At 49.8% G+C, this 26,326-nt stretch overlaps 2 protein-coding genes across 4 annotated transcripts in view; one reads left to right on the forward strand and one right to left on the reverse strand.

Annotated features, from left to right (window-relative positions):
* Window positions 1–3,994, forward strand: part of LOC122748583 (high density lipoprotein binding protein) — an 86,000-nt gene extending 82,006 nt beyond the window's left edge. For all 3 annotated transcript variants that reach the window (XM_043994288.1, XM_043994290.1, XM_043994289.1), the window contains exons 22-27: window positions 305–439; window positions 721–864; window positions 1,556–1,741; window positions 2,082–2,198; window positions 2,948–3,076; window positions 3,472–3,994. In XM_043994288.1, coding sequence (XP_043850223.1) covers window positions 305–439; window positions 721–864; window positions 1,556–1,741; window positions 2,082–2,198; window positions 2,948–3,076; window positions 3,472–3,558 — 798 coding nt within the window. In that variant the 3' untranslated portion in view covers window positions 3,559–3,994. The remainder of the gene's footprint in view (window positions 1–304; window positions 440–720; window positions 865–1,555; window positions 1,742–2,081; window positions 2,199–2,947; window positions 3,077–3,471) is intronic.
* A 3,675-nt stretch (window positions 3,995–7,669) lies between these two features.
* ANO7 (anoctamin 7) overlaps window positions 7,670–26,326 on the reverse strand; it is a 78,067-nt gene continuing 59,410 nt past the window's right edge. Inside the window, exons 16-24 of the mRNA XM_043993310.1 lie at window positions 23,226–23,280; window positions 18,839–18,936; window positions 17,087–17,229; window positions 15,453–15,658; window positions 14,949–15,091; window positions 12,556–12,646; window positions 12,231–12,350; window positions 8,210–8,244; window positions 7,670–7,931 (exon numbers count right to left, since the gene is read on the reverse strand). Of these exons, the coding sequence (XP_043849245.1) occupies window positions 7,670–7,931; window positions 8,210–8,244; window positions 12,231–12,350; window positions 12,556–12,646; window positions 14,949–15,091; window positions 15,453–15,658; window positions 17,087–17,229; window positions 18,839–18,936; window positions 23,226–23,280 (1,153 nt within the window). The remainder of the gene's footprint in view (window positions 7,932–8,209; window positions 8,245–12,230; window positions 12,351–12,555; window positions 12,647–14,948; window positions 15,092–15,452; window positions 15,659–17,086; window positions 17,230–18,838; window positions 18,937–23,225; window positions 23,281–26,326) is intronic.

Consider the following 26,326-nt stretch of genomic DNA (forward strand, 5'->3'; position numbering starts at 1 on the left):
CGGGCCTGGACCTCTCTCCAGCAGTCCTTGGCGAGCCGGCCGTGTCTCCAGAGTACACGGCAGGCTTTCTGCACTTAGTGACATTTGGGGGTCCGGGGACCCCCTCGGGCAGCCCTGAGCCAGGTCTGACAGTGACCCTGCTTGGGGGCTCCCCTGGGGGGGGCGGGGAGCACAGGATGGAGCTTCAGGAGCAGAGGCACATTGTATGTAGAGAGGCCTTGTGTTGGAATGCCATTGGATCAGTTGGTTCTCTCAGGCGAGGGTATCTCTGAGTCTGCAATTCAGTCAGGTGCTTGTCATTTAGGTGAATATCCAAGTCCCAGCACCTGAACTGCAGTCTGACATCATTGCCATCACTGGCCTTGTTGCCAACCTAGACCGGGCCAAGGCTGGACTCCTGGAGCGAGTGAAGGAGCTGCAAGCTGAGCAGGAGGACCGGGTATGTGTGTGGGCCAGACTGCCTGATGGGCCAGCCAGGGCGGGGGAAACATCTGGGATGCTGTGCCTACAGCCACATCTTCCCTCCCAGACTGCCTCGCTTCTGGAGGCAGAAGTGTACATTTTAATAGCGACCCTTCATTTGGGACGGCAGCCTTCATCTTGGAGCCTTGACAGATGAGGGGATTCCTCTAATTTTGGTTCCGGTGGGTCCTGGTAGCACCAGGATTCTTAAACTTGTGTTTCTTTTACTCATCCTCGTGCTTGGCCGTCTCCTTGTAGGCTTTGAGAAGCTTTAAGCTGAATGTCACTGTGGATCCCAAGTACCACCCTAAAATTATTGGGAGAAAGGGGGCAGTGATCACCCAGATCCGTATGGAACATGAAGTGAACATCCAGTTTCCTGACAAGGATGATGAAAACCAGGTGAGAAGGAGCAGTCTGGGGACCTTGTCTGCAAAGAACTCTGCAGGCCCTCGTGATGCTGTTGTTGAGGGGGTGGGGTGCTCAGAGCAGCATTGCCGCCCTGCTGAGAGAGGAGAGAGAAGGAAAGACGGATGGATTCTTAGGCTTCCAGCTTTTGGCCTTCATGTGGACGGCCGCCTTCTGGCCTGGTTCCCACGGGTCCCCCTTCTGTGACTGCCCTGGAGCCAGGACTGTGGACTCCAGGCCTCCCTGACTGGTGCCCTCTTCCCAAGGCTGCCTTGGAATGTCTTCCCACAACCTGTTGGCTGGTTTCCCTGTCTGAGGCTTGAACCCTGGCCCCTGCGCTTTGTTCTGCGTCCATCTCAGGGACTTGGGAAGTGTGAGCGCCTTCCTGGGGGCATCACCTGTCCCAGGGGCACAGATCTGTCTCCTTGCTCACTCTGCCACCCGTGTCCGTGGTCCCTGCTTATCTCAGTTCTGCTCCTCCCCAGACCCCCAACCAACACCCCCCCCCCCCACCCCCCCCCCCCGCCCGTGTACTGCGCCAGCAGCTGCTCAGGCCCATGCTGGCTCTCCGGGCCCGCGGTAGCAGAATCGACTCCCTTCTTGCCCTGATTAGACGTCAGGCCTTCGATGTTTGAGTCAGCGCGCATCTGGCTCCTTGAAAGTGAAGTCTCTGCTTCGTCTCCAGGCGCAGGACCAAATCACCATCACAGGGTACGAAAAGAACACAGAAGCTGCTCGTGACGCGATCATGAAGATCGTCGGGGAGCTGGAGCAGATGGTCTCAGAGGACGTCTCGCTGGACCACCGCGTCCACGCCCGCATCATCGGTGCCCGGGGCAAGGCCATCCGCAAAATCATGGATGAGTTCAAAGTGAGTTCAGTGTGGGAGCTGGGCGGCTTGGAGGGTCTCACTTCTGTCTGCTCCTTATCCTCTTCATGGATCTGCTCGAGCCCTTAAGGACCTTGTGGTCGGGGGGGGGGGGGGGGGGGAGGGTGCTGGTTTACCAGCAAATGCTCAGCACTTCCCCCACAAAGTCAGGCCAGGCCTATTTGTGGTAGCCAGTGGACGTGATATTTATTTACCGTGAGCGCTGTTCTGGGGCTGAGGGGACCCAGGTGGGAGCGTGTCCCTCGGCGGCAGCTGCATGAAACAGGAGATGTCCAGGCACACTGGGGCTGAGTCTTTGGGCTTAGGGGTGTTTCTCTTGCAGGTAGACATCCGCTTCCCGCAGAGTGGAGCCCCCGACCCTAATTGTGTGACGGTGACCGGACTTCCTGATAACGTAGAGGAAGCCATTGATCACATCCTCAATCTGGAGGAGGAATACGTGAGTGTCTTGCAGCAGGAAGGTTCTGGCAGGGCTGGGTGGACACGGAAAGGCCGGAGGATGGGCGTCTTAGACCAGGGGTCTGGCGAGGCCTGGGCCCCGATCCTGCCTTGACACCTTCCTTTTTTACTCAGGGCCCAGCTTTTGTCAAAAACTCAACCCACCCACTAATTGAGGGTTACCCCTGAACAGTGACTGTGCCTGGCGGTCATCAGATTCTCTGTCCTAGTAGCTAGCCCCTCACTCTTGGGCTTGGCCCGTTCTTGATTGTCTCCATGGCTTGTCACTTTGTCCCTCTGACTTCTTCAGTTCCTATGCCTCAGTTTCCTTATCTCTAAGCTGGGTAGGATAATGCCTTGTACCACTTTTCTCGAGGCATATCGTCGAGATCCAAGGAGGTGGAGGGCTCAGTGTCAGCCACGAGGCTCATGATTGAGGCAGATCTGGGTGTATCTAGGGGGTGAGCCCACTGCCGGTGCTATCAATAGACATTAAACACCAGCTAGACCCTGGTCCTCCTGAGGACATGGTCATGGTTGTGAGAAGATTTGTGTTGTATTCCATCAGGACAAGGGTGGGTGCACACATGTGTACTGGGAGGTAAATTTAGCATCAAGGAGGTGCTTAATCTAACAACCAGAGGATCTGGAAGATTGGGGGGCGGGGGGAGAGCTGCCCACAGGAGCAGCCTGGCCTTGGTCTTGGATGAATCTTCTGACCTGGAATTTCCTTGGATGCTGGCCCGGCAGCTGGCTGATGTGGTGGACAGCGAGGCTCTGCAGGCATACATGAAGCCCCCAGCCCATGAAGAGGCTAAGGCGCCGTCCAAGGGCTTTGTGGTGAGGGACGCCCCCTGGGCCGCCGGCGGCAGTGAGAAGGTACTGGCCTCTGCGCTTCTGTGAAGAGTTTGTCTTTGCAGCTTTGGCCTGCTGGGGCACCTTCGGTCTAGACGGCCAGCAGCCATGTCCAACCTGGTCCCGCTGACCAGGGCTTTGGTCCCACTTGGACTGTGTCCCCTTGTGTAGTGTGTGCTGTGGGGGGTTCTGGGGTCTTTGTGCTTAGGATCTCCTTTCTGTTCAGGGTCACAACCCCCAGTAAGAAGAGTGACTGTGGTGCAGAAGATGGGCTAGAGGAGGCAGTTGGTGGCGGGGGTCTCCCCCTTTACTGTAGGCTTCTTTTTGGTGTGGGTGGGTCATTTTTTTCTCTGGGGGTAGGAGGTCACTATTTGGAAATCCTATTACAGAGTGAATATGTCCCGTTGTTCTCTCCGTAGGCTCCTGACATGAGCAGCTCTGAAGATTTTCCAAGCTTTGGGGCTCAGGTAGCCCCGAAGACTCTCCCTTGGGGTCCCAAACGATAATGATCGGAACGGAGAAACCTCTCCAGCTGCCAACCTGAAACTACCCCACCACAAGTGAATACTGTGTCTTAATCTGACCCAGCGGCTGGATCCCATGTAAATTGTGTGTCCCCGCCCCGCCCTGCCCCGCCCCACCCATCCCAAGAGGTCTCCTAGTGAAGCCTGGAGTGCTGGGTCCTGCGTGCTGACCTCGCACTCAGGATCCATTCCTTGACATCTCCACTCTGGGACAGGCTTTCCACTGTTTGAAACACTAAAAACACAAGTGAAATGCTTCATAATAAAGTAATTGAGACTTTCTAAGCTTCATGGTCCACTCAGCATGTCATTAAGCACTCTGACCTTCATTATGAGATCTCCCCAACTGTGGCGAGGAGTCTACTTCCTGTGTCGTGACCTCAGGAAATAAATTTCCTTGACTTTCTAAAAGCCAAAACGTTTGCCCTCTTCCTTTCCCCAGCCCTTCCCCTTTGGGGTTTGTTTTCAGTGGTCGCTTTATCCCAGGCCTTCCTTTCATAGACCGCAGTCCGCTTTCGGCCACTTAGCACAGGATGTAGAACTGGGAGAGAGAATCAGACTTGGACCTCAAGGAGAAGGTTTTTGCAGATTCTAAAGATGGATCAGAGAGGCACCCGGGATAGCTGTCTGCTCAGTTAGCCTAGCGTGTCCACAGACACACCCCCAGGCCCCCACGAGACCCGAACCCCAGTCCCTGGGCCCTCTCCCCTTGTTCTTCCCTTCTAGAGTCAGCCCATCTCTGACAGTATTACCGGGGCAGACCTTGCTTTGTGAACAGTGGGTACTCCTAGGGACACGGCATGCATGGGGAGGGAACAAGAGGAGGGGGGAGCTTGGACAGCCTGGAGGAAGAATGGCTTGCTTCTTTTTCTTTGTTACTTCCCTGCCCCCTCCCCCCAAAACTAAACCAACACTATTTACAGTTGCCTTCTTTCTACCTCAGAAGCCAGTGTGGTAGTGGTCCCCTGCACCTGGTCTCTTGGTTTAGACTCTTCAGTTTGTAATTCTTTTTGTTGGCCACGGCCTTCGAGATTGAATGCTCTGCTCCCCACAGTAGGTGAACAGTCCCTTCCCCAGTCTCATGAGCAGTTGGGGCTTCTCTCCAGGGGCTTCTCAGTGTTCGCAGGCATGGCAGCGTGGGAGAGGCGGGCTCAATCCTTGGCCTGTGCCTGGGGCCCCTCTGGGGATCCTTGGCCCTGGCCACGCCGAGTGACCGAGGGCAGAGTGGAGCAGAAGCAGGCTGTTTCAGGTTGGGGGGTGGGATGCTGAGGCCATTGATTGGCTCCCCTCGGACCAGAGAGGCGAGGCAGAATGGGGACCCCGAGGAAGGGTTGCTCTAGAGATGATCTTCCTTTCTTTGGAGGCTCCATTGGCCATCTCTGTCTGCTGGCTAAGCCTGTCCCCTTGACAGCCCTCACCAAGCCTTCCCTTTGTGTCTGCTCTTACAGTCGTCTGTGTGGGAGGGGAGGGTACCCCAGGAGGCGGCGGGAATCCTGGGAGGGCCCATCTGCCCCACAGACATTTACTGGGGCGAGGACCCCAGTTCCCTGCTGAGACGCTTGGGAAGTGTCGTAGGAGCCTGCTTAGAGCTTAGCCTGGAGGTGCTCTGTCCACATTCCCCGGCGGTCAGAACTGTCTTAAGCAGGCTTATCGATAGGAATGATGAATGGGGAGGAAGGCGTATGGGTCCCCAGCCGAAGGTTGAGCTTAGTGGAAGGGACAGACAGACTTGGATCCTCCAGAAAATGGTGTCTCCATATCCCCAAGGTACCCTCAAGGGGAAGATCGGGGGGTGCTCTGTGGCCCCCATTACCCCTTTCTCTTCGATCCACAAGTGTTTCAAAAGCTTTCCTGTTGACTGCCCTTGCCCTCTGTCCCCTTTGCACCTTTGCGTCTACCCCTTGATTCTTGTCATGATCCACTGTCCACAACCACCACCCCTCCCCAAGTAAATGAAATACTCTGGCAAATCTTTTGCACATCTCCATTAACTGCTAAATGTCTTAGATGCGAGTTTGATTGCTAGCAGCCTATTTGTACGCCCCTTCCAAATTATTTGGGCTCGCCCTCTCCTCTCCCCACCCCACCCCTCTAAAAATAAAGGTCATAAGGTGATTGTACCTAGTACTTTGTCTCCTCGCTGTCCCTTGTGTGCAGTAAGTATCGGGGCAGGGGGAGGGCATTGTCTGTCCCATTTCTTGTTTTTAATGTCTTCCATATCCTTTGTTTCCATGGCAACGATCCCTTGGCCTTAACTTTGGAATTTGGAGATTATATGCAAACGTGTAAAAAGGCTCATGAATATGGATGACACTGGAATTTTATAAATTCTAAAATAAAACCGGAAACAGTTTTTAGTGTGCTAGAGAATTTTTTTTTAACTGCTTGTGGTGGGGGAAGGGAGGGAAAGGTCTGGGATCTATTTCTTATCCTTAATGAGAACATACATTGAGAGTGCTGTGTAAATATTAATTAGGGCACCTAATAAGGCAGCGTCGAGGGATTGGAGTGAAGGGGTAGCTGGAGTCAGGAAAGCCTCCCAAGTCATTTAAACGGTTTGCTTTAGTTTCCTTATCTGTCAAATGGGGGTGTTTGCAGCACTTCTCTCCCAGGTTTGCTGTGAGGATCAAATGAGGCATAAGCACTATGTTAATGTTAACAATTCTATTTGGTGCCTTTTTTTTTTTTTTTGGTGAGGCATTTGGGGTTAAGTGACTTGCCCAGGGTCACACAGCTAGTAAGTGTTAAGTGTCTGAGGCCAGATTTGAACTCAGGTCCTCCTGATTCCAGAGCTTGGTGCTCTATCCACTCGGGTCCATGAATGTGTTGGGATTTCTGTGTAATTGATTTCCTTTGTAATCCCATGTATTTGATTCAGAGAAAGACTTCATCAGCCTTACCAGACTGCCTGAGGAGTCTGACGCAGCACCAGGGAACGACCCATCAGTGCCTTGAGTAAGAGTGACAGGGGCAGCTAGATGGCGCAGTGGATAAAGCACCAGCCTTGGATTCAGGAGGACCTGAGTTCAAATCCGGCCTCAGACACTTGAAACTTACTAGCTGTGTGACCCTGGGCAAGTCACTTAACCCCCATTGCCTCACCAAAAAAAAAAAAAAAGTGACAGATGTCGGAAAAAGTGCCTGAGTGCTTCCCTCTGGGCCCAGTGATCCAGGGAGTCACAAGGACCTGGGTGATTCTTTAGGGGGACCTGGGCCCTTGAGGATCCTTCCACTACATGTCATCTGGGACTTACAAAGGCAAGGCTTCAAGCCCAGCCCTTGGCTTTCTGCCTGAAATGTCCTGGTTAGTTTGGGGATGTGATGGTGAGAGAAGATTGGACGAGGGCCCTGGAGAGAGCTGGGTTTGAATCCAGGCTGGCCATGTGCCCCTGGGAAAATCAGGAGCCTCATTTTCTTCATCTGTAAAACCGCATCGTCCCTTGATCAAGGCTCAGTGGAAGGGAGGGAGGGAGGGATAGGGGGAATGTGCAGAAAGCGATATCTGTATCAGTGTCAGTTGTTGCTAACAGGTGGAGAAAGGCCTGGGTCTTTGGCAGGTGTCCCCCAGGACTTCTCGGGGCACCAACACTCACTGGCTGCTCGGCTATTCCTCTTGAGGGGCCACAGGAACCTGAGACCGTTGGTCAGTGACTGTTTTTTTATTTGAAATGTTAAAGTCTGCACAAAATGTATTTAAAAACAAACCCCTCACCCTGCTTAGGAAACCCTAGAAGCCCTTGGTTTTTAGTTTTCCCTAGAATTGATTGGAGATAAGAAATACAAAAAGGTTACAATTTCGTTGTCTACTTGAAAGCCTGAAAGCAGGAGCTTGGAGTCATCCTGCAAACTTGTTGGTCTCCGTTCTGAGTCACGATGACTGAACATTGATTGTCAGTGACTCCAAGGAAGGTCAGGGTCTGGTCGCTACCACAGACTTGCCGCTGACATTCCCTAACACAAACCGTTCCCGCCCAGAAACAGAGGGACTTGACTCATTTAACCCAAACAGCAGTGACCTTAGGAGGGTGTCTGAGACCCCTGAGCAGTCAGCTTGTGTGAGTGAATGGGGCTTCCATAGCCGTACCCATGATGCTCAGGATGCCTGAATGGGAGTGGGCGGAAGTCCTTCCACAGTTGGGTGACTTGTTTGCATTTCAGGACGATATTGTAGGACCAGCCACCCTGCAGGTGTGGCTCTTCGGGCCTCTGCCCCTCTCGGGATAGCCCTGCTGCCACTCTGGAGGCCATCCGGAGCTTTGGAGAGGAGAGGACCCTGGGCATGAGAAGAGCTTGCACTCAGTGTGCAGGGAGTGGATGAATTGTTTGCAAACAGCTTTTGCTCTGAGCCCTCCGGTGGTCTCATCATGCCAGGGCACTGCAGCCAACAGCAGCCTCCAGGTGTTAGAGCTCACCCTGCTAAGTCACACCTTGACTAGCCTAGAAATGGATGTTGGCAGAGTGTCCTGATTGGTGACCTGGATCCTTGAAATCCAGTCACAGCAGCCTAGAGCCCTTGTTTCGTCTCCACATCAAGCGCCTTTCCTCCTGAACAGTTAGCCATTGGCACGCCTCGTTGCTACTTCTGCTTGTTGATGGGTGCTAGCTCTCCTGATCTCCAAATTCCAATTGAATCTCTTGGTCTTTGGCTGGGTTTGTCCCAAAGAGAATCTGTCTCAAGGAAGGATCAAAGGAGAAAGGAGAAAACCTATTTAGCCCATTTTGTCTCCTACAGTGATACTAATGTGCTGTTACACGTTGCTCATTTGTTTTGGGGGTGGGGTGGGGACTTATCACTGTGCTTTTGTCCTCACCCACCTTTACAGTCAGCCGAGTTTTGTGTTCCCAGCTTGTGCACACATTGGGTTTGATTGCTTGAGTCCTATAGGGTGGCATTAGCATTTTCCCCCATGAATGTTTTTGATCTGTGGGCCAGAGGGGAGCCAGCCATAGTTAAGTCCCTTCATTTTGCAGGTAAGGAAACTGAGGCTTAAGGTTATGGGACTTGCTAAGTGACTTAAGGTCACCCAGGTAGCTCCCGTTGGAGAAGGGGTTTGACTCCACCTATCTCTCCTTTATGCCAAGCAAGAAAACGAATAGAGTGGCCAGGGGAAGGGGGCAATTTATAGAAGTGCTTAGAGTCTGAGCCTCAGTTCCTTCATCTGTCTCCTTCCAGCCTTGGAGAGGTTTGAACTAGTAAAGGTCAGAGCCTGAATTTGGGAGAAATTGTGGAAATGGTAAAAGTACTGTCATCTCCAGGTCCAGATAGGGGTTTAGGCACTACTTTTGGCTTTTGTGAAAGACAGTTGAGGGGAAGGATCAAGGAACAGGAATCTGAAGAGGATGACTCAGAAAGGAAAAAGAAAGGAGTAGATTAGGTAAGTAATTAGGGAATAATCAAAGAGTTAAGGAATAATGGGAGAGTTAAGCAAATTATTAGAATGGCACAAATTGTTGATGCAAGGTGGAAAGGGGAGATTGGATAAGTGACCAAGAATTTCAAGTCGGTACTTGGGGGTAAGGTACTTTTGGTTTTTTAAGTGAGGGAATTGGGGTTAAGTGACTTGCCCAGGGTCACACAGCTAGTAAGTGTTAAGTGTCTGAGGCCGGATTTGAACTCGGGTACTCCTGACTCCAGGACCGGTGCTCTATCCAGCGCGCCACCTCGCTGCCCCTGGTAAGGTACTTTAAAAAAAAAAAATTCCCAGCATGTATGAAGGGTGACCTGCATCAACCACATGAAAGTTGTATTTCTCCCACAGCTGAGTGACTCGCTGATGTTCCAGATGTAGGCATCCTGGAGAAGGACTCCACCCGCCCCAGTGGTCAGGGACAATGGAGTGTTCCCAATAGGAACTGAAAGTGAGACTTCAACAGGAGAAAATAGGGGACCTAAGGCTGAGGAGGGGGAACTGTATCCTTGCTGGAAGGATGGAGAGGAGAAGAATCAACAATAGATGGTGGCTGAGGACAAAAGTGTGGCTCCTTGTACCAAGGAAGAGACCATAGACCCTGAGAAGCTCTTGATGAGAAGGCATCTAGTGACGGGAAGAAGTTAAGAGTAATTAATAGTGGATGATTCCCTGAAGAGAGCTACCAAAGCAGCTGTTTGTTTACCACTGCATCAGAAAGAGGACCGGGTTTGTTCCTGGGGCATGTATTGAAGACCTAAGAGGACCTCCCAATACTCATTTAAAAAGATGACAGCTTCCCACTTCCGGTGTTCGGCACATGGGCCAAATGATACTGCCAAGAACCTGAAAACTATTGTTAAAGTCAATGAAATCTTGGCTAGCTCCAGGGGGGACATTTGGCCTCAGGGTTATCGAGAGGACTTGGTGGTAGGAAACCTAGGACTGGAGTCCAGTTTTGGGTGGGGGTGGGGGGTGTCAGCATTGTATCTTAAGCCTAATAGGGAACGCTTGGGGGTTTGTCATTGGCAGATACTACACGCCACTTGGGCAGAGAGGAGGAAATAGATGAGGTGACAGATCATAAGCCTGGCATGAAGGCATGATTTGTTGGGGATGGGGGACTTCGGTTATCCAGACATGCTAGAGTAGTGTAGGGTTTCAGCCATCCAGACATCTGCTACCAAAAGCAGAGCAGGCAATAGCGCCTTCATTTTCCTTAATCATAATCTCATCCTTCAAAAAGTGAAGCAACCCTTTTATTCTGGGTCTGACTCTCACTAAATGGTCAGGAAGCAGAAGAAATGATGGGGGGTTTCTTGGGGAGTGACCGTTTCTTCTTAGAGTTTGTGATAGAGGTATTTGGATTGTGGATGCTATAACCTGCGGTCGGGATTTTAGATTTCAGAGGAAGGGATAGGCAGGATCCCAGGGATTGCAATTCTACCGGGGAATCTTCCCAAGAAAGGCGGGAGGTGCTCAGGAATTAGATTCTGAAGAGGAAAGGGGAAGGGATTCCAGGGAGGAAGAAAAATCGGAGTGTGTGCTTCGGGAAAACCCACAGAGAAAGAGGAGGTGGTTTGCTTGGGTGGGGCTTGGGCCATGGCAACGGAGTAGAGGCAGGGTGGCCCAATGATCTTTCTCTTTTCTCTGCCAACTCTGTCCCATTGGAAAGGGCAGTACAGAAATGGCTAGCAGAGAATCCACAGCCAAGAAAAGGAAGGAGATGCTACAGAGATCACCACGCTGCCTCAGTTTCCTCGTCTGTCAAATGAGGCCATGAAGAGCCCCTCCTGATGGATTCGAGCCCCCTGGCCTCCATGAGCACTACCTCAAGGTGCTGAAATAATTGTAGCAAGCATCGCTAGAACGCTTTAAGGTTCACAAGGCATTTTACAAACATCTCATTGAATCCTGGTGAAGACCCTGGGAGGGAGGGAGGTGCTATTCATGGCGCCATTTTACAGATGAGGAAACTGAGGTAGGCAGGTTCTGTGGTGTGCCAGGAGGCACAAAGCTAGTCAAGTGCTTGAGGTTGGATTTGAACTTGGGTCTTCCCAGCTCCGACATTCTCTCAAGGGCATTACCCAGCTGCCTATGCGATGGCTGAGCCACTCCTAGTGGTGGTTGAACAATTGTGGGAAACATGAGAGCGGCCACAAGATGGGCAAAGGGGGACATTTGAAGAGAAGTTCTTGGTGTTTGGGAAGGTTCTGGGGTCCCCCCTTTGCCGAGTTTGAATGCGTTGCCCAGTGGAAATGTTGGGTCACAATGGTCTAGTGGTTGCTTTTCTAGATCCCAGCTCTGATAGCCATTGAGCTCAACTCCCTCCTTTCACCAGGGAGGAAGCTGAGGTTCAGAAAAGTCAGGGGACTTGCTCAAGGTCACACAGCTAGTGAGCAGCCAAGGGAGGATTTGAACCTGGGTCCTCTGACTCCAAAGCCCCAGTGGACACTTAGTTAACCAAGACTTGGAGCAATCCTTGATTTTTCTTCCTTACTGTGAAATGGGAATAAAATGGTCACCAGACCCTTAAGACCCTTATTATTTAAGATGCTCTCTCCTCTGGGTGCCCTGCATGCCAATAGAGGCGCGGATGAAAGCCGAGCCTTTGCCTGTCTCTGGTTAAGCTTTGGGGGGCTCAAGCTCTTAAGTCCTGGAGGCTCTAACGACCCTTTGTATCCTCAAAAGTCATGTGTCTTCCCCTTGGCCCCCATGTAAAGCCTCGCAGACTTCAAGGACAGATGAGATCACGGAAGGCAGTTTCACAAAGCTTAGGGCATTGGGTCCGTCAGCTAGTCCTGTTAATGGCAAAGAGGGTGGCATCAGCTACAAGTCGCCCTCTGCTGGGGAGCAGTCCAAACTGGCCTGTTCCCTACCAGTCTCTCTGGGCCTTTGTGGGGGAGGGGGAGGAGGAGGATGGTCACTGAGATCTGGAAGGGACCTCGGGCCCACCCTATTCCACCACTCCTTTTACTGATGAAACCAATGCTGAACTGAAGTGGATCCTGCCCCTGGCTCACGTGCTAGGAGGTGCCTGAGGCAGGATTCAAACCCAGGGCTCTCTCTACCACCCTCTGTAGGAGGGACTGAGCTGCCACCTTCCTCCCTGGAGAGGGGAGGGTCATGGGGAAAGCATGGCGGTCTCTGCAGGGCTGCCCCAGAGGAACTGCCTGCTCTGGCCGCCCACCCCCACGTCTAGGACCGAGGAGGGCCGCTGGGAAAGGGCTTGGTCCCAGGAGTCACCTCATGGTCAGCCAAGGCTTGCTTGGCCAGGTAGCGTTCATGCTTCACTTTGATTTCCACCGACTCTGGGATATCGGGCACGATGGCATCAATCAACCAGGCCACGGAGAAGATGACGTGCTGTGGGCGAAGCACAAGCGGGCGGTGAGGAAGGTGGAAGAGTTGGGGTAGAGAAAAGGGGCTCCTTCCCCCCAGGCTCTGGTGGGACAGGGGCAGGAGGAAGGTCATGCTCCTGGGCTCAAGGGGCAGCAGCGCTGGTCTGAGAGGCCAGGGAGGGGCTGGGGCAGGAAGGATCCCAAAGGCCAAAGCTGACGGCAAACGGTACCTCAAACACTATGACGAAGGCCAGACGGATTGCCAGAAGGTTCCAGAAAGTAAAAGAATACTGACCATCGTCCCCTCTGAAAGCCTGGTACCTAAAAAGCAAATGGCGACGATGAGTGATGTTGACTTGGAAGCACTTCCCATTCCTCGTGTGATGTAAGAAAGCAAAGCGAGGGCGGCTAGATGGCGCAGTGGATAAAGCACTGGCCTTGGATTCAGGAGGACCTGAGTTCAAATCCAGCCTCAGACACTTGACACTAGCTGTGTGACCCTGGGCAAGTCACTTAACCCTCATTGCCCCACAAAAACAAAACAAAACAAAACAAAAAAGAAAGCAAAGCAAAAGGCCAGTGAGATGGGGAACTAGGCTTGGGCATCTTCCCAACCCTGGCCAAGACTGGCAGCCCCTGAGCCATATGCATCACAAATTCCTGGTGGGTCCTTGGTGAAAACACTTGTGTGTGCGATTCTCCTCCAGCCAGCTCGGGGTCCTCCATGAGAACCTTCGAGAGGAGGAGTCTGGGGTATGTTAACATCTTCTTCCCTGCATTCTCCTACCCAGCTGGCTGACTTCACCCCGGTTAGCCACACACCCCATCCTATATTCTGCCTACCTTTTCCTCAGCTTCCACTCCTTCAACTCTCCTTCTCCTATATCCCTTCCTGCCCCCTGCCCATTCCCATGCCCTCTAGCTTCTTGATAAGAGCTCCAATCTTCCAGAATCCAATAAGTCATTGGAGACCACCTTCGGTCAGAGGCAGAGCACACATAGCTACCTCCTCATTGACCCAATGAGTCAAATTTAAAATATTAATTAAAATAGGTTCTGATGCTGTAATAATTTAGAGTACAGTGGAAAATGGAACTGACTGTGGAGGTGGGTTCAAATCCCACCCATAATGCTCCCTGTTTAGACTCGATGGTATCTGAACCCCTCAAAGCAGAATACTCTAGGTCGGCCTCCACTGATGGGGGCTCCAGAAAGGGTTTGGGGTTACCCCAATCACTGGTTCTCTAGAGAAGCTCCTGATGTACAAGAAAGCCTCCTGGCTAGGTTTGATTTGATCTGGAACGAGTCCTGGGCTATGAGATGGAGCTGGCCCAACCTGTCCCCACAGAGTCACCACCCCAATGGGGGGAAAGCAGTGTCCTCCATCGATCGGGGACCCAAGCACCCCCATTCTCCTCTAACCCTGGGCAGCTCTAAGAGTGGGGAGGGCTCTCCAACACCCTCCCGGCAACTTCCACGCGCTGCTTCTGGGTCTGTCCTTTGCAACAGAACGATTCCAGTACCTCACGCATAACAGCTTTGTGGACTCTGCTGCTGGCAGGGTGTCCCTGTTAGAAGGAGATCCTTGGGAACAGGGATCCCATTCTAGCCTTCCTTTGTATTCCCGTCCCCTAGCGCAGTACCTGGCATATAGTAGGTGCTTAATCAATGCTCACCGACTTGGTTTAGTTTTTGAGCATAGAAGACAGCTATTGTGTTGTCCCTCCAGACCAAAGATCCCCAGAGAAGAGGAGCATTCTTTAAAGCTAAAAGTGGTCTTTGTTGTTGTGGTTGTTCGGTTATTTTTCAGTTGTGTCTGACTCTCGTGACACCATTTGGGGTGGTTTGCCATTTCCTTCTCCAGCTCATTTTACAGAGGAGGAAACTGAGGCAAACAGGGCGAAGTGACTCGCTCTGGGTCACACAGCTAGCAAGAGTCTAAGGTCAGATTTGAGCTCAGGAAGATCAGTTTTTTTTTTTGTTGTTGTTGTTGTTGTTTTTGCAGGGCAATGAGGGGTTAAGTGACTTGCTGCCCAGGGTCACGCAGCTAGTGTCAAGTGTCTGAGGCCAGATTTGAACTCAGGGCCGGTGCTTTATCCCCTGCGCCACCTAGCTGCCCCTAGGAAGATGAGTTGTTTACAGGTGAGGACCAATCCGAGGATCAGAATGACTAAGTGACTTTCCCAGGGTTGTATACACTATCACAACACATAACTAGTATGGGTCTGAGGTAAGACTTGAATTCAGGCCACCAACCAACAACTGATTAAGTGTCTTTGCTAAGTGCTGGACAGACTAAAAAAAGCCCCAAACAATCCCTGCCCTCAAGGAGTCTACCTTCCAAAGGAGAAGATAACGTACAAATCAGTACAAACAATAGAAAACTGAATAGGTGGAGGCCACTTTCTAGAGGAACCTCCTTTCCAAGGGACTTCTCAATTCAATGAGAGAAGGGAGTAGAGAAAGGCATTCAAGGTCATCTCGCTCTTCAAGGTCATCTAGCTCTCCCTGCTTTCCCCTCTCCTTCCCTCCCTTCTGTGTTACACTGAGGCAGCTTCCTGGAGAACAAACCAAACAGGCCCCAGCCCAGCGCAGACACTAAGTGTGCCCCCACCCGCCTCACCTGCATGTGTGGTTGTATTTGGAGGTGAAGGCCTGGGGGGCCTGGGCCAGGGTAAAGTTGATGTATCCGTGGAGGTCGTAAGAATGGGTGTACTGGTAATAGGCCCTTTGCAGGAAGTCAGAAGTGAAGGCGATGAGGAGGGCCTGGAAGGAAGGTAGCAGCTTCTCAGCTGTGGGCACGGAGACCTTCCCACCTGCTTTCAAGCTTAGGGCAAAGGCAAAGGATCTTCCCTTTCACGTGGAAAGGCCAGAAGACACTACAAACATCTTAAGGCTCCTGTCCTTGGCGAACCCGCTTCCCAATGGGCAGCCCCAGGGCACGGAGGAGCCATCTTCAGTAAGAGCGGCCTGCCTTTCCCACCCTCCACATACTCTAAGAAATCCATTCCCTGGCCTCTGTGGCAGCTCATCACAAGGGCGGATCCCAAGCCTCTTTCCCCTCCTCTCCCGACTCTCTCCACTCGGAGCCATTCCCCTCAGTCCTCAGGAGCCCAGAGCTACTCACATTACTTAAGACCGCCAAGTGGGTGAGAGTCTGCAGGAGACAAAACCAGATGCCGATGTTCTGGGCTTTTTCTGCCACTGGGCGCCGGTACTGGCAGACAAACTTCTGGGCATCAAGGCGGATCTCGAGCCAGTTATTGAGGAGGGCGAACAGCGGTGCAAGAGGGCAGGCGGCCACAAAGATGGTGATGAATCCAAACTGTATCACTGCATTGGGATCAGAGAGCTTAGGCGAGTCTCCAGGGCTGCAGGGGTGTTTCTCAAGCCCTGGCCCTCGGACCTCAAAGCCAGTCTGCCTTCCACTGCACCCCCAGCATCTCTCCAGGTAAGCACAGTCTTCAATGAGGAGTATCTACTGCCCCCGTCACCCTCTTCTGATGACTCACAGAAGGTGGAGGGGCCTCGGGCTCTGGAAGGGCTATACCAGTGGGTACGATATGCCCGGCACTAACAAATGGGAAGTTATAGCAATGGCCCCAAGATGGCTTGGGGAATGGGGGAGGGGGGCGGGGCTCTGTGGTCCAAGAGCCTCCCTAAATGAACTGCACCAGGGTCATTATTATTCATTCCCTGAGGCTGTTTCCAAAGTTAGGTGGGATGGGACCATACAGAAAAAGGAAAGGTTGGCTCACGGACTTTCTATTCTTACCAGGGTTTTTTTTGTTTGTTTGTTTTTTAACCAGACTTGACTATTTTTATCTCTTTGGCTACGGGCATTTGGTGCCCTTTGTCCTGGGGCTTTCCCTGAGTTGATAAACAATGATTAAAGACCTGTCAGGAGTTGTGGATTCAAAACTAGAAGTGCCATAGTCCATGCCCACAAAAAGCTTCTCTTCTATCCTGCCCCTTCTTTGGGTCCTCTCCCCGTTCCTTATCTGCTTTTTGAGTTCTTATTCTACTCTGTTTCAAAAAGGTCTTGGTGGGGGGAGTGGGGCAGGGTGGGGGTGGGATGGCCCTGGAAGACAGGCTGATTATAACAGGATTATATATGCTCAGTGCTCAAATATCATTTTTTCTGGGTCTAGGAATAATGTTGTGCCACTGGTATTTAGCTGGCACCCCTCCAATCATTCTCAGTGCACTCATTGCAGATCCTTCCCAGTACTTCCCCATTTCCCCCACCTCCCAACATACATATCCCGTTCATCTCTTCCCATCCCACACACTTAACCTTGTGAATCATGGGAGTTTTTTCTATTTCTGCTCTAAAATTCCCTTCCATCTTGCTGACTATTTGCTAGGTTTGGAGTTAGTGAGTGAAGACTGGTCTTTTCCAGAGAGATTTTATTTATGTTGTTCTTCCAATGGACCAAGATGGATGCCCAGATTCTCTCCTTTGGGTCGCTGTTCTCACAAAGCATTAGCTTTGGTGGCTACCAGGTGACCCTGCGGATGCCCCATGTGGCTTGCAGGTTGACAGTAAGATCTCTAGAATTCCTGTCTAGCCAAGCTTCCCCAATCCTGCACTTCTGAGGATGAAGGGGAAATGGAGAGAGAAGACTCTAATTCCACCAGAAGAGAAATTCATCAGATGAGTGCGACCTTTAAGCATCATGCCCTCTCTCCATCATCACTCCTTTACTTGTCCCAACCCCGCTGTCCTACAAGCAATGGCTGATAAGCCTTGGTTCTTACCCATCTCCAGGTATTCCTGAAATAGCCCTTCGTATTCCAGAAGCTCATAGTTTGCCTCCCAAAGGATGTTTGAGGTCGTCTTCTCATCTTTCCTCTTTTGCTTGGCATGAAGCTTTTTTCTTTGTTTCCATGATTTCAGTTTCCTGGATATCAACAGAGGGGAAAGCCCAGAAGTGGTAAGAAAGTAGCCCAATAAATTCCTATGGGCATTAGTATCAACCAGAGTTCTTCTATGAGCGGAGGGCTGGGCGGTTGGCTCCACGGTTACAGGACTAACATTTTGCTGGCTCTCAGAACTCACAGGACACATCCTTATACAAGGGTCATCTTGTGAGGGTGGGTAGGTATTTCAAAGACAGGATGAGGAAGAGGGGAGCAAGGCTAATTTCTGGCTTAGTGAGAAGGAAAGCTCTTATCAGACATGAAATACATTTAGTCTTTAGAAAGGGAGACTCAAAAGGGACCTAATTACAAGCATCAAGACCTGGGAATATGCTTTCCCAAGTTAGATGAAAAGGACAACCTGATAGGAGCTTGAGCCAAACTAACATGCATGAGAGTATCATCCAGTAGCTTCCAGAAGGCTGCTGCTTGCCTAGACCCAGATGTTCCAGGCTGGGGAAGTCAGGGCCATGCTGCTTTTTCAGAAGGGCTAATCTTGTGTTCTTCCCAAGAATGGATGCTCTTGGTGTGGTCCCTGTTGTAGCCTGGGATTGAGTGCTTACAACCAGGATGCTTTAGAGAACCCTTCTCCCATAATCAAAGGCAACTCTGCTTCTTCATATTTTCTTCTGCTTTCCTGTGATCTTATGGAATATCTCAAGGACCCTTCTGAAGGTCACCTTCAGCAAGTCACAACCTCTCTGGGTGTGTTTCCTTCTCTGTAAAATGAAAGGTCTGGGCTAGGTGGTCCCTTGGGTCCCTTCTAGGTCGAGATCTATGATCTCATTAGAAGATTGGCCACCCTCATAATTTTAGTCAATAATCAATAAACATTTATTAAGTGCCTACACTAGGCTGAGTGCTGGAGATACAAAAGGAGATAAAAGACAGTCCCTGCCCTCAAGTATTTTTCAATCTAATGGGGAAGACAAAGCAAGCTATATAAAGGATAAACAGGAGACAATGGAGGGAAGACATTGGAATTAAGAGGGGCTAGGGAAGGCTTTCTGTAGAAGGTGGGGTTTTATTGGAGACTTAGAGGAGGTCAGGGAGCTCAATAGTTGAAGAGGGAGAGCATTTCAGGCATGAGGGACGGCCAGAGGGGGAAATGTGAATACCATGAGGATTTTAAAAATAATATTTGGCAAAAATTTGAGTGGCACTGTGGAAAAAGCTATGGATTTGGTTTTCAAGCCCAGCTCTGCAGCTAGCTGGCAGGATGAGCCGGGGGAAGTCCCTCCTCACCTGCTGGGGCTCAGTTTCCTATCAGATAGAAGATGGAGGACAAAGGTTAGATGTAGGTCGGACTTTATGACCTCTAAGGTCCTTTCTGGTTCTAAATGGACTATCCTATCGTCATGGTCCCTCAACAACATAGGCCGTCCTTTGTTTTCAAGGCCTACATCAGTCCTGTCGCTCAGAATTATAGAATGTTAGAGGTCATTCAGTCCAGCTCTCTCATTTTATAGACAAGGAAACCCAAATGGTGAATGACGAAGTGACTTGACTAGAGTCACAGAGCCAGCAATTGTCAGACTCCAAGCCTGGCCCTCTAGTTATTAGTTCAGGCCACTTCCGGATGCAACTTACGGGATGAGGATTTCCAATACGTTGTTGAAGATTTGCTTCCCCACCATGATGACCATCATCTCCTGGGCAAGCTCAACAAGACAGCCACTGTTAACACACTGTGTGGGAGAGAGTCGATGGGTTAACACGATGGATGGAGGCAAGCAGAGGCAGGAGAGCAAGATGAATTCAAAGAATGACAAAGGCTAATAAACATGCCGTCAGGCCCGATGTAAGCTAAGGACTGTGATACATGTTAAAAATGATCAAAAGAGGCATATTGACTCTTTGTTTGTAAAATATGTTTGGGGATGATTGCCCATATTATGACATGAGGTTAAAGGGGAACCCCTTATGTTAGTCCATCAATACATTCAACTCAATTCAGCAAGCATTTATTAAATACCCACTGTGTACATTCAACTCAATTCAGCAAGCATTTATTAAATACCTACTGTGTGCCAGCCACTGGAGATTCAAATATGGAAATGAAATAAGCCCTGTCATCAAGGTGTGGTTCCCAAGTCATGCATTCAAAGGCATAAGGGACCCTATAAGGTGCAAATGTGGAAGATGAGACATGGGAGCTGTTGATGAGATTTCAACTACCAGAAACAGCAAGAAGGCCATTTGGACTAGAAAAGGGACTGTGTTAAGGGAAATAATGTAAGTCCAGAAAGGCGAGGGGCAGCTAGGTGGCGCAGTGGATAAAGCACCAGCCCTGGAGTCAGGAGGACCCAAAGTTCAAATCCAGCCTCAGACACTTGACACTACTAGCTGTGTGACTCTGGGCAAGTCACTTAACCCCCACTGCCTCGTAAAAAACAAACAAAAAACCCCCAACAACCCCCCCCCAAAGGCAAGCCCAACCCTTCTTAACCCTTCTCTCTGTTACTTATTTCCTATTCACCCTGTATAGAGCTTGCTTTGTATATATTCGTTTCCATGCTGTCTCCTGATTAGATTGTAAGCTCAGGGAGGGCAGGGACTGTCTTTTGCCTTTTGTAACCCAGTGCCATCATCAAAGGAGGCACTTTATAAATGTTTATTGATTGATTGTTTGATTGGTTACCAGATTTTGAAAGGGCCTTAAATGTCAGACTAAGGATTTTGTATTTATCCTGAGGGCGACAAGGAGCCACTTCCAATTTTTTAGGATCCCTGGTCAGATCTTCATTTTAAGAATATCAGTGTGGTAAAAGTGTGGAGGGAGCAGCTCCCAGAGGCAGGGAATCCAATTAGAAGGGAGTTGCACTAGTCTAAGTGATAAAGGTCTGAACTATGGGAGAGACTTTGCGTGAGAGCAGAATGTTAGCAAGGTGGAGTTGATAAGGCTTGGCAACTGAAAGTATGAGGAGGGGGAGGGGAGAGTCAAGGAGGACTCCAAGAACAGGAGCTCAGGTGACTAGTGACATGGTGATCCTGGGCATGGAAACAGGGAGACAGAGTGAAGAGGTACAGAGATATGGGCTGGTTATGGTACTGTCAGGTAGATTCAGAACTGTTGACAGACCAGACCCGGAGGGCTCTGTCTTTATTTTATCTATCAATGACTTTGATAAATCAATCCATATATGCTGGGTCCGTGGATGATGTCATAGCTGGCCGGTTTGTCAATTTCATTGGCAATATGAGGCTGGGTTGGGGAGTGTTCACATGCAAGATGACCCAATGAGCATCCAGAGAGCTTTACAGGTTAAAATAGTGGATTAAGTAGTAGGGACAAATGCAAAGTCCCCAGATGATGACTACTGTACAAGAACAGGAGGGGAAGGGGGAGGGAGAGAATGTGCAGATCAAGCAGTTTATGCAAAATAAGACCTTGGGGCTTAATTAGATTGCAGACTCTATGGGATGACACAATGACTAAGATGTCCCTAAACCTAGAGCACTTAGGCCACTGGACCCAGGATGGGGTAGATGGTAGTCTGTTGCCCTCTGTGTTGGTCAGGCCACACTTGGAGCATCAGGATCGTTTGTGTGGCCCACAGTTTAGGAAGGGATTTTGACAAGCTACAAAGTATGCAGGGGATGGTGATGGGACTTGGATGCTTGCCATACCACAATCACTGGGGAACTGGAAATGTTTAATCTTGAGGGAAAAAAATTATTTGGAGTGGATAAAAATAACCCTTTATTCAAAGGACTTTCACATGGAAGGAGGTTTATCACACTTGGTCTCCTTGGTTCTGGGGAGAAGAGCCAGGACCAACAGGTGAAAGTTACAGGGAGGCAGATTTCACAAAGAAATGCTTGCTAACAAGTTAGAACTGTTCAAAAGTGAGAAGGGCCGACTCATGGAACAGTGAGCTCCCTAGTGCTGGAGCTGAGCTGTTTAGATGGAGGCTCAGGAAGCAGTTTTCCAAGATCTCATGGCTGGAACTGGGTTCAGTGATTTTTCAAGTCCCATCCAACTCTGAGATTCGGTGTGTAAGGAGACCAACAAAGTTCATACTGGGATAAATATGTAGATATGTATAATCAAGATAGGGATATGGAACTAGGGCAGAGGATGGTGACTGTTGGGTTCCTCCAGTTCTTTTGTTCTTGCCCTCAGGTTTATTTGAAGGGAGTGATTGGGGAGCATTATGGATGCTTAGGAAGCCTTGTTGCCCCAACCTCCATGTACCTCCATGTTGGGTAAAGTTGATGAAATGGGTATGAGGAATGTGATTAGTAATCAGGAACTTGACAGTATTTAACAGAAGTTGTCTAACCCCAACTCAGATAGTTGACTGGAGCCGAAGACTGTATGTTAGTCAGCGCCATGTGAAAAGTGGTCAAAAGAACAGCTCTGGGGCAGCTAGATGGCGTAGTGGATAAAGCACCGGCCCTGGATTCAGGAGTATCTGAGTTCAAATCCGGCCTCAGACACTTGACACTTACTAGCTGTGTGACCTTGGGCAAGTCACTTAACCCCCATTGCCCCACAAAAAAAAAAACAAAAACAAAAACAAACAAACAAACAAAAAAAAAGAACAGCTCTAAGTAATGTATCAAGAGAGGCACGACTGGATTGGGTCATGTGGCTTATTGGGTGGAGGGCTGACTTTGGGGTCAAGTGGTGTTATGCGGAGGGGCAAGTCCTTTAACTCTCCAGTGCCCCAGGTAAATGTCTAAGACTGTTAAGGATGAGCTGTTGACCTGCATCAGCAGATGGGAAGCTCCCCAAGCCAATGTAATTATAGAGCTGGATCAGTAAAAGTTTCAGCCTCAGGCTTTTGTTGGCTTCCTCGGTGGGGTGGTGGCCTTTAAGTCCTCTCTTGCCAAGGGCAGCTTTGCTAGTGGTCAGGCCCCAGGGGATGGTAGCAGAATACCAGGTGGTACTGAAGAGGGCAGAGGGCAGCTCATTGACCTGAGAAGATACCCAGGGAGAGTGAAGACATCTCACCCTACAGAGATGACTCAGTACCCAGAGCAAAGCACACCATGTCATGAGCTGCCTTGATCAAATCTGTTCTAAGCATATGTGTGTGTGCTTCTTGGTTCATGTACTTTGGGGGTGTGTGCTTTCCCTCGCTGGGGCTATGGAAACCTATGGGAAAGTGTACCTTCTGTGCGTGTAGAATTCTTTCCTGTCACTTTTCTTCCTTTGATGTTTTAATATCTTTTTGCCATGAAGTAATGTCTTTTTGAGTTGGGTTAATAAAAGAAAACATACTGGTGGGGGCTCAGGACTTATGGTTTTTTGAGTGGATGTTAACACCCATGTGCAATATTGCCTTAAGCCTAGAGTAGTGTTCAAGGGGGCTTATGTTGGGGAGCAGTGAAGGCCTATAGGGTAGCTGGATGGTACAGTGGATAGAGCATAGACCTGGAGTGAGGAAGACAAGTTCAAATCCTGCCTCAGACACTTCATAGGTAAGTGACCCCAGTCACATAATTCTGCTTGTTTTAGTTTCCTCACCTATTAAATGGGGATAAATATAGCACCTAACTCTCGGATTTATTGGGAGGACCAAATGAGATATTTGTAAAAAGTGCTTAGCACAGTGTCAGGCACATAGTAAGTGTTTAATCAATGCTCGTTTTCTTCTTTATTTCCATGTGTTCCATAGAATTTCATGATGCTGTGAAAGTAGCTTTTTGTTTACTGAGGTTTGCTCTGTAGCCAGAGGCATTACAAACCTTCTGTTCAGTAAAGGAAGGTGAGATTTGTCCATACTAACTCTGCATGTATGTTGGATTCCCTTATGTGAGCGTGGGGCAAGGGGAGAGTGCTGGCTTTGCAGTCTGGGACCTCGGGTTACCTGGGATTCTCTAGATCACCTCATCCAAGGCTAAGTGTCCCCACCTGCCAAATGGGGAGGTTGGACAAGAGACTCTCTCAGGTCTCTGTTGGCTCCAAAGCTGTGAGCACATGCTCTGCCTCCACCCTCCAACTTAATATTTCCTGGCACATACTCACATCTTCATTTCGAATTCCAAAGAAGGTCCGGTAGTTTCCTGGGTAACCTGAAAATCTGAAGAGCATCCATGGTTATTCTACTAGCAAGTGGTCAGTCTCTATTCTCTGAGAGCATCACCGCAAAGGGAGGCTCATCTTCAGCAGGCACATCCTTCCCTCCCTCCCCCGCTCCGATCCAATCTTCTGTACCTTCTGCCTGTCCTCACCCCTCCCTCCCTGGAGTGAACTCCTGGGGCTCTGGCTGCTCAGAGGAACCAGCCAGCCTTCTGCCTCTTGAAGGAAAGCTACATTTCCAAGGCATTAATGACTGGGAATAGCATTCCTCCTCCTCCTCCTCCTTCTCCTCTCCCAGGGGTCCTGGTGGCTAGCCAAGAAAAGGGACTCCTCAGCTCCCAGAAACAGCCCGTCTGTTGGAATGTCAGACACTGGCAGGTGGATGCAGAAGAGTTTAGAAGATGGATACCTTGCCCAGGTTAGTGCCGTGGAGGCAAATGCCTTGTTTGGCTACGTCTAAGACCGACTCTGTTCTGATGCCCTTCCAGAGACCATCTGCGTATCTCTGGGGGCTCCCGGTGAGACGAACACTATGTATCTCACTGGGTCTCTTTAGGACAGGGCAGCAGCTTCTCAAACTGCAAACCTTTTAGCTCCCTGGAGCCATGTTCTCTGAGATGACTAACAGGTCAGTCGTTCCTACCCACCCAGCTGCCCATCCCACTTTCCTGACCCGCCTTTCTTCTGCTTAGGCTGTTTTTGCTGAGAGATGGGTGCTAGGGCATGGCACAGATGGCTCCTACCAGGGAGACTTCCCAGACATCTGCTGTCTCTTGAAGGTCTCCCAATCCCCAAGGTGGTCTGTGTTAGCAGGTCTAGAAATACCTAATTTAGCACTGGGTGCAGTTCTTGTGATAGTGTGTGACAGGTATGGACTTCACTCGGTTCTGGTAATTTGGTCCAAAGAAATAATTCAAATTCACCAATAGGCTCCTGGGGTTCTTTCCAGTTCTGTCTCATTGGTAAAGTTACATACCTGACCCTGTTGATGTGTCTGCTAATGATGCCGGGGAAACATCCTCATTCCTTCATACAAGCCAGCAAGGCAGTCAATAGACTCAGAAAGACTTGAGTTCAGATCTCGTCTCTAACACTTGTTAGTGAGGAGACTGAGCAAGTCACATTCTGAGCCTTAGTTTCCTCATCTGAAAATGGGGATAACAATCACTGTAGTACCCCTCTGAATGGACCCCCAGTGGTGAGTGTATAGGAGGATGTGGACAGGCATTGCCCGGGATGGGTAGACATGGATGGATTCCAATCTTTATCACTGGTGGGAAAATGGGAATGAGTGAAATCACTGACCCACTGGGAGAGTCAAGTGCCAACCTCTGCAGGATGCTGTGAGGTTCTAATGAGACCCTAAGAGCACAGGATCCTGGTTGGGGAGGGACAGGGGACCACTGCAGTCATCTAGCCCAATCTCCTCATTTCAAAGGTGAGGAAACCGAGCTCCAGAGAGCAAAATGACTTCATCTAGGTCACACATAATGAACATAGAGGGCTTTGCAAATGTTAGACTGCAATGGAAGTGTCCATCCTTGGCATTACAGAATAATGCCTCCCCAGCTGCCCTCAGCTTGGCATAGTTACTAGTTGGACTTGCACAGGAAATCTGGGTTTGAATCCTGTCTCTGACACATACCAGTGGTTGGGTGACCTTGGGCACACTTATCCTCTCTCAGCCTCAGTTTCTTCATCTGTAAAATGAAGTGTTGGAATATCTGGAAATGGGAGTGTTCTAGACAATTGAAATGGGATCACCATCTGCTCTGGTTGTGCCCTAAAGAGTATGGGATCTTCTCATCTGGCTTGCAGCTAAAACCTTCCATAATGGCACCCTGGAGAGAAAGGATTGTTACCAAATTTTCTATTTGTATTTCCAGGGCTTAGCACTGTACTTGGCCACAGTAAGTACTTAATAAACACTTCATTCATTCATTCTGAAGTCTCTTTCAGTTGTAAATCTGGGGCAGCTGGGTGGTGCAGTGGAGTCATTTAACCCCAATTGCCTTAAAAAAAAATCCAGGGCCATCTCTAGCCATCCTGATGTATATCTTGCCACTGGGATGACCCAGATGGCTCTGGAGGAGAGAGTGAGGCTGGTGACCTTACACAGCCCTTCCTCACTTAAATCCAATTCAGTGCAAGTCATGACATCACCAGATGTCTTGGTCCCCTTTGAGAATGAAGGACAAACAACAACAGTTGTAAATCTAATCTAGGAATTTAGCAACAACAAACATTTCTTCTTTTTTGTTCGGGGCAATGAAGGTTAAGTGACTTGCCCAGGGTCACACAGCTAGTAAGTGTCAAGTGTCTGAGGCCGAATTTGAACTCAGGTCCTCCTGAATCCAGGGCCAGCGCTTTATGCACTTTGACACCTAGCTCCGCCCCCAAAAAACATTTCTTAAGCACCTCCGAAGTACTTGGCCTTGTCCTTGGTGCTGAGGATTCATACAAAAATTAAAGCTGTCCTAAGGAATTGATAATCTACTGGGGGAATCACTTGGGCCAATCCATTAACTATATTAATTGAACGACAATGGTTCCAGTTTACATAGTGCTTTATAATTTACGAAGCACATGGTCTCATTTGAACCTGAGAATAGCCTTACCAGAGAGACTGTGTCAAGTATTTTACAGAGAAGGAAACAGAGGTTGTTCGTAAGGTAGTGGTGGGACTTAAGACTGGCTCTTTTGTTTCTGTACTCCCAGTGCCCCGCAGGCCGCCTGGCATACAACAGGTGCTTAATTAATTCTCCAAGCCCAGTGCGCATCCTTCCAGAGCATTTTGCTGCAGTCTAGAAGGGAAGAAGCCTGGTCATCCCTAACTCAGGTCAATTCTCGACTACTCCAGTGGCTCTGTGATCTCATCCATGTGAATCATGGGATCACAGATTTACAGATGGAAGGGAAGGGACCTCAGGGTCACACAGTCCAACTCTCCCATTTCACAGATAAGATAGCTGAGGCCCAGAGGGATGGATACTCTACATGAGGCATAAGCCAGTTTTAATTGCACAGCCAGTAAGAAGGGCTGAAAG

The sequence above is a fragment of the Dromiciops gliroides genome, chromosome 3, assembly GCF_019393635.1.
Source record: "Dromiciops gliroides isolate mDroGli1 chromosome 3, mDroGli1.pri, whole genome shotgun sequence".
Taxonomy (NCBI): domain Eukaryota; kingdom Metazoa; phylum Chordata; class Mammalia; order Microbiotheria; family Microbiotheriidae; genus Dromiciops; species Dromiciops gliroides.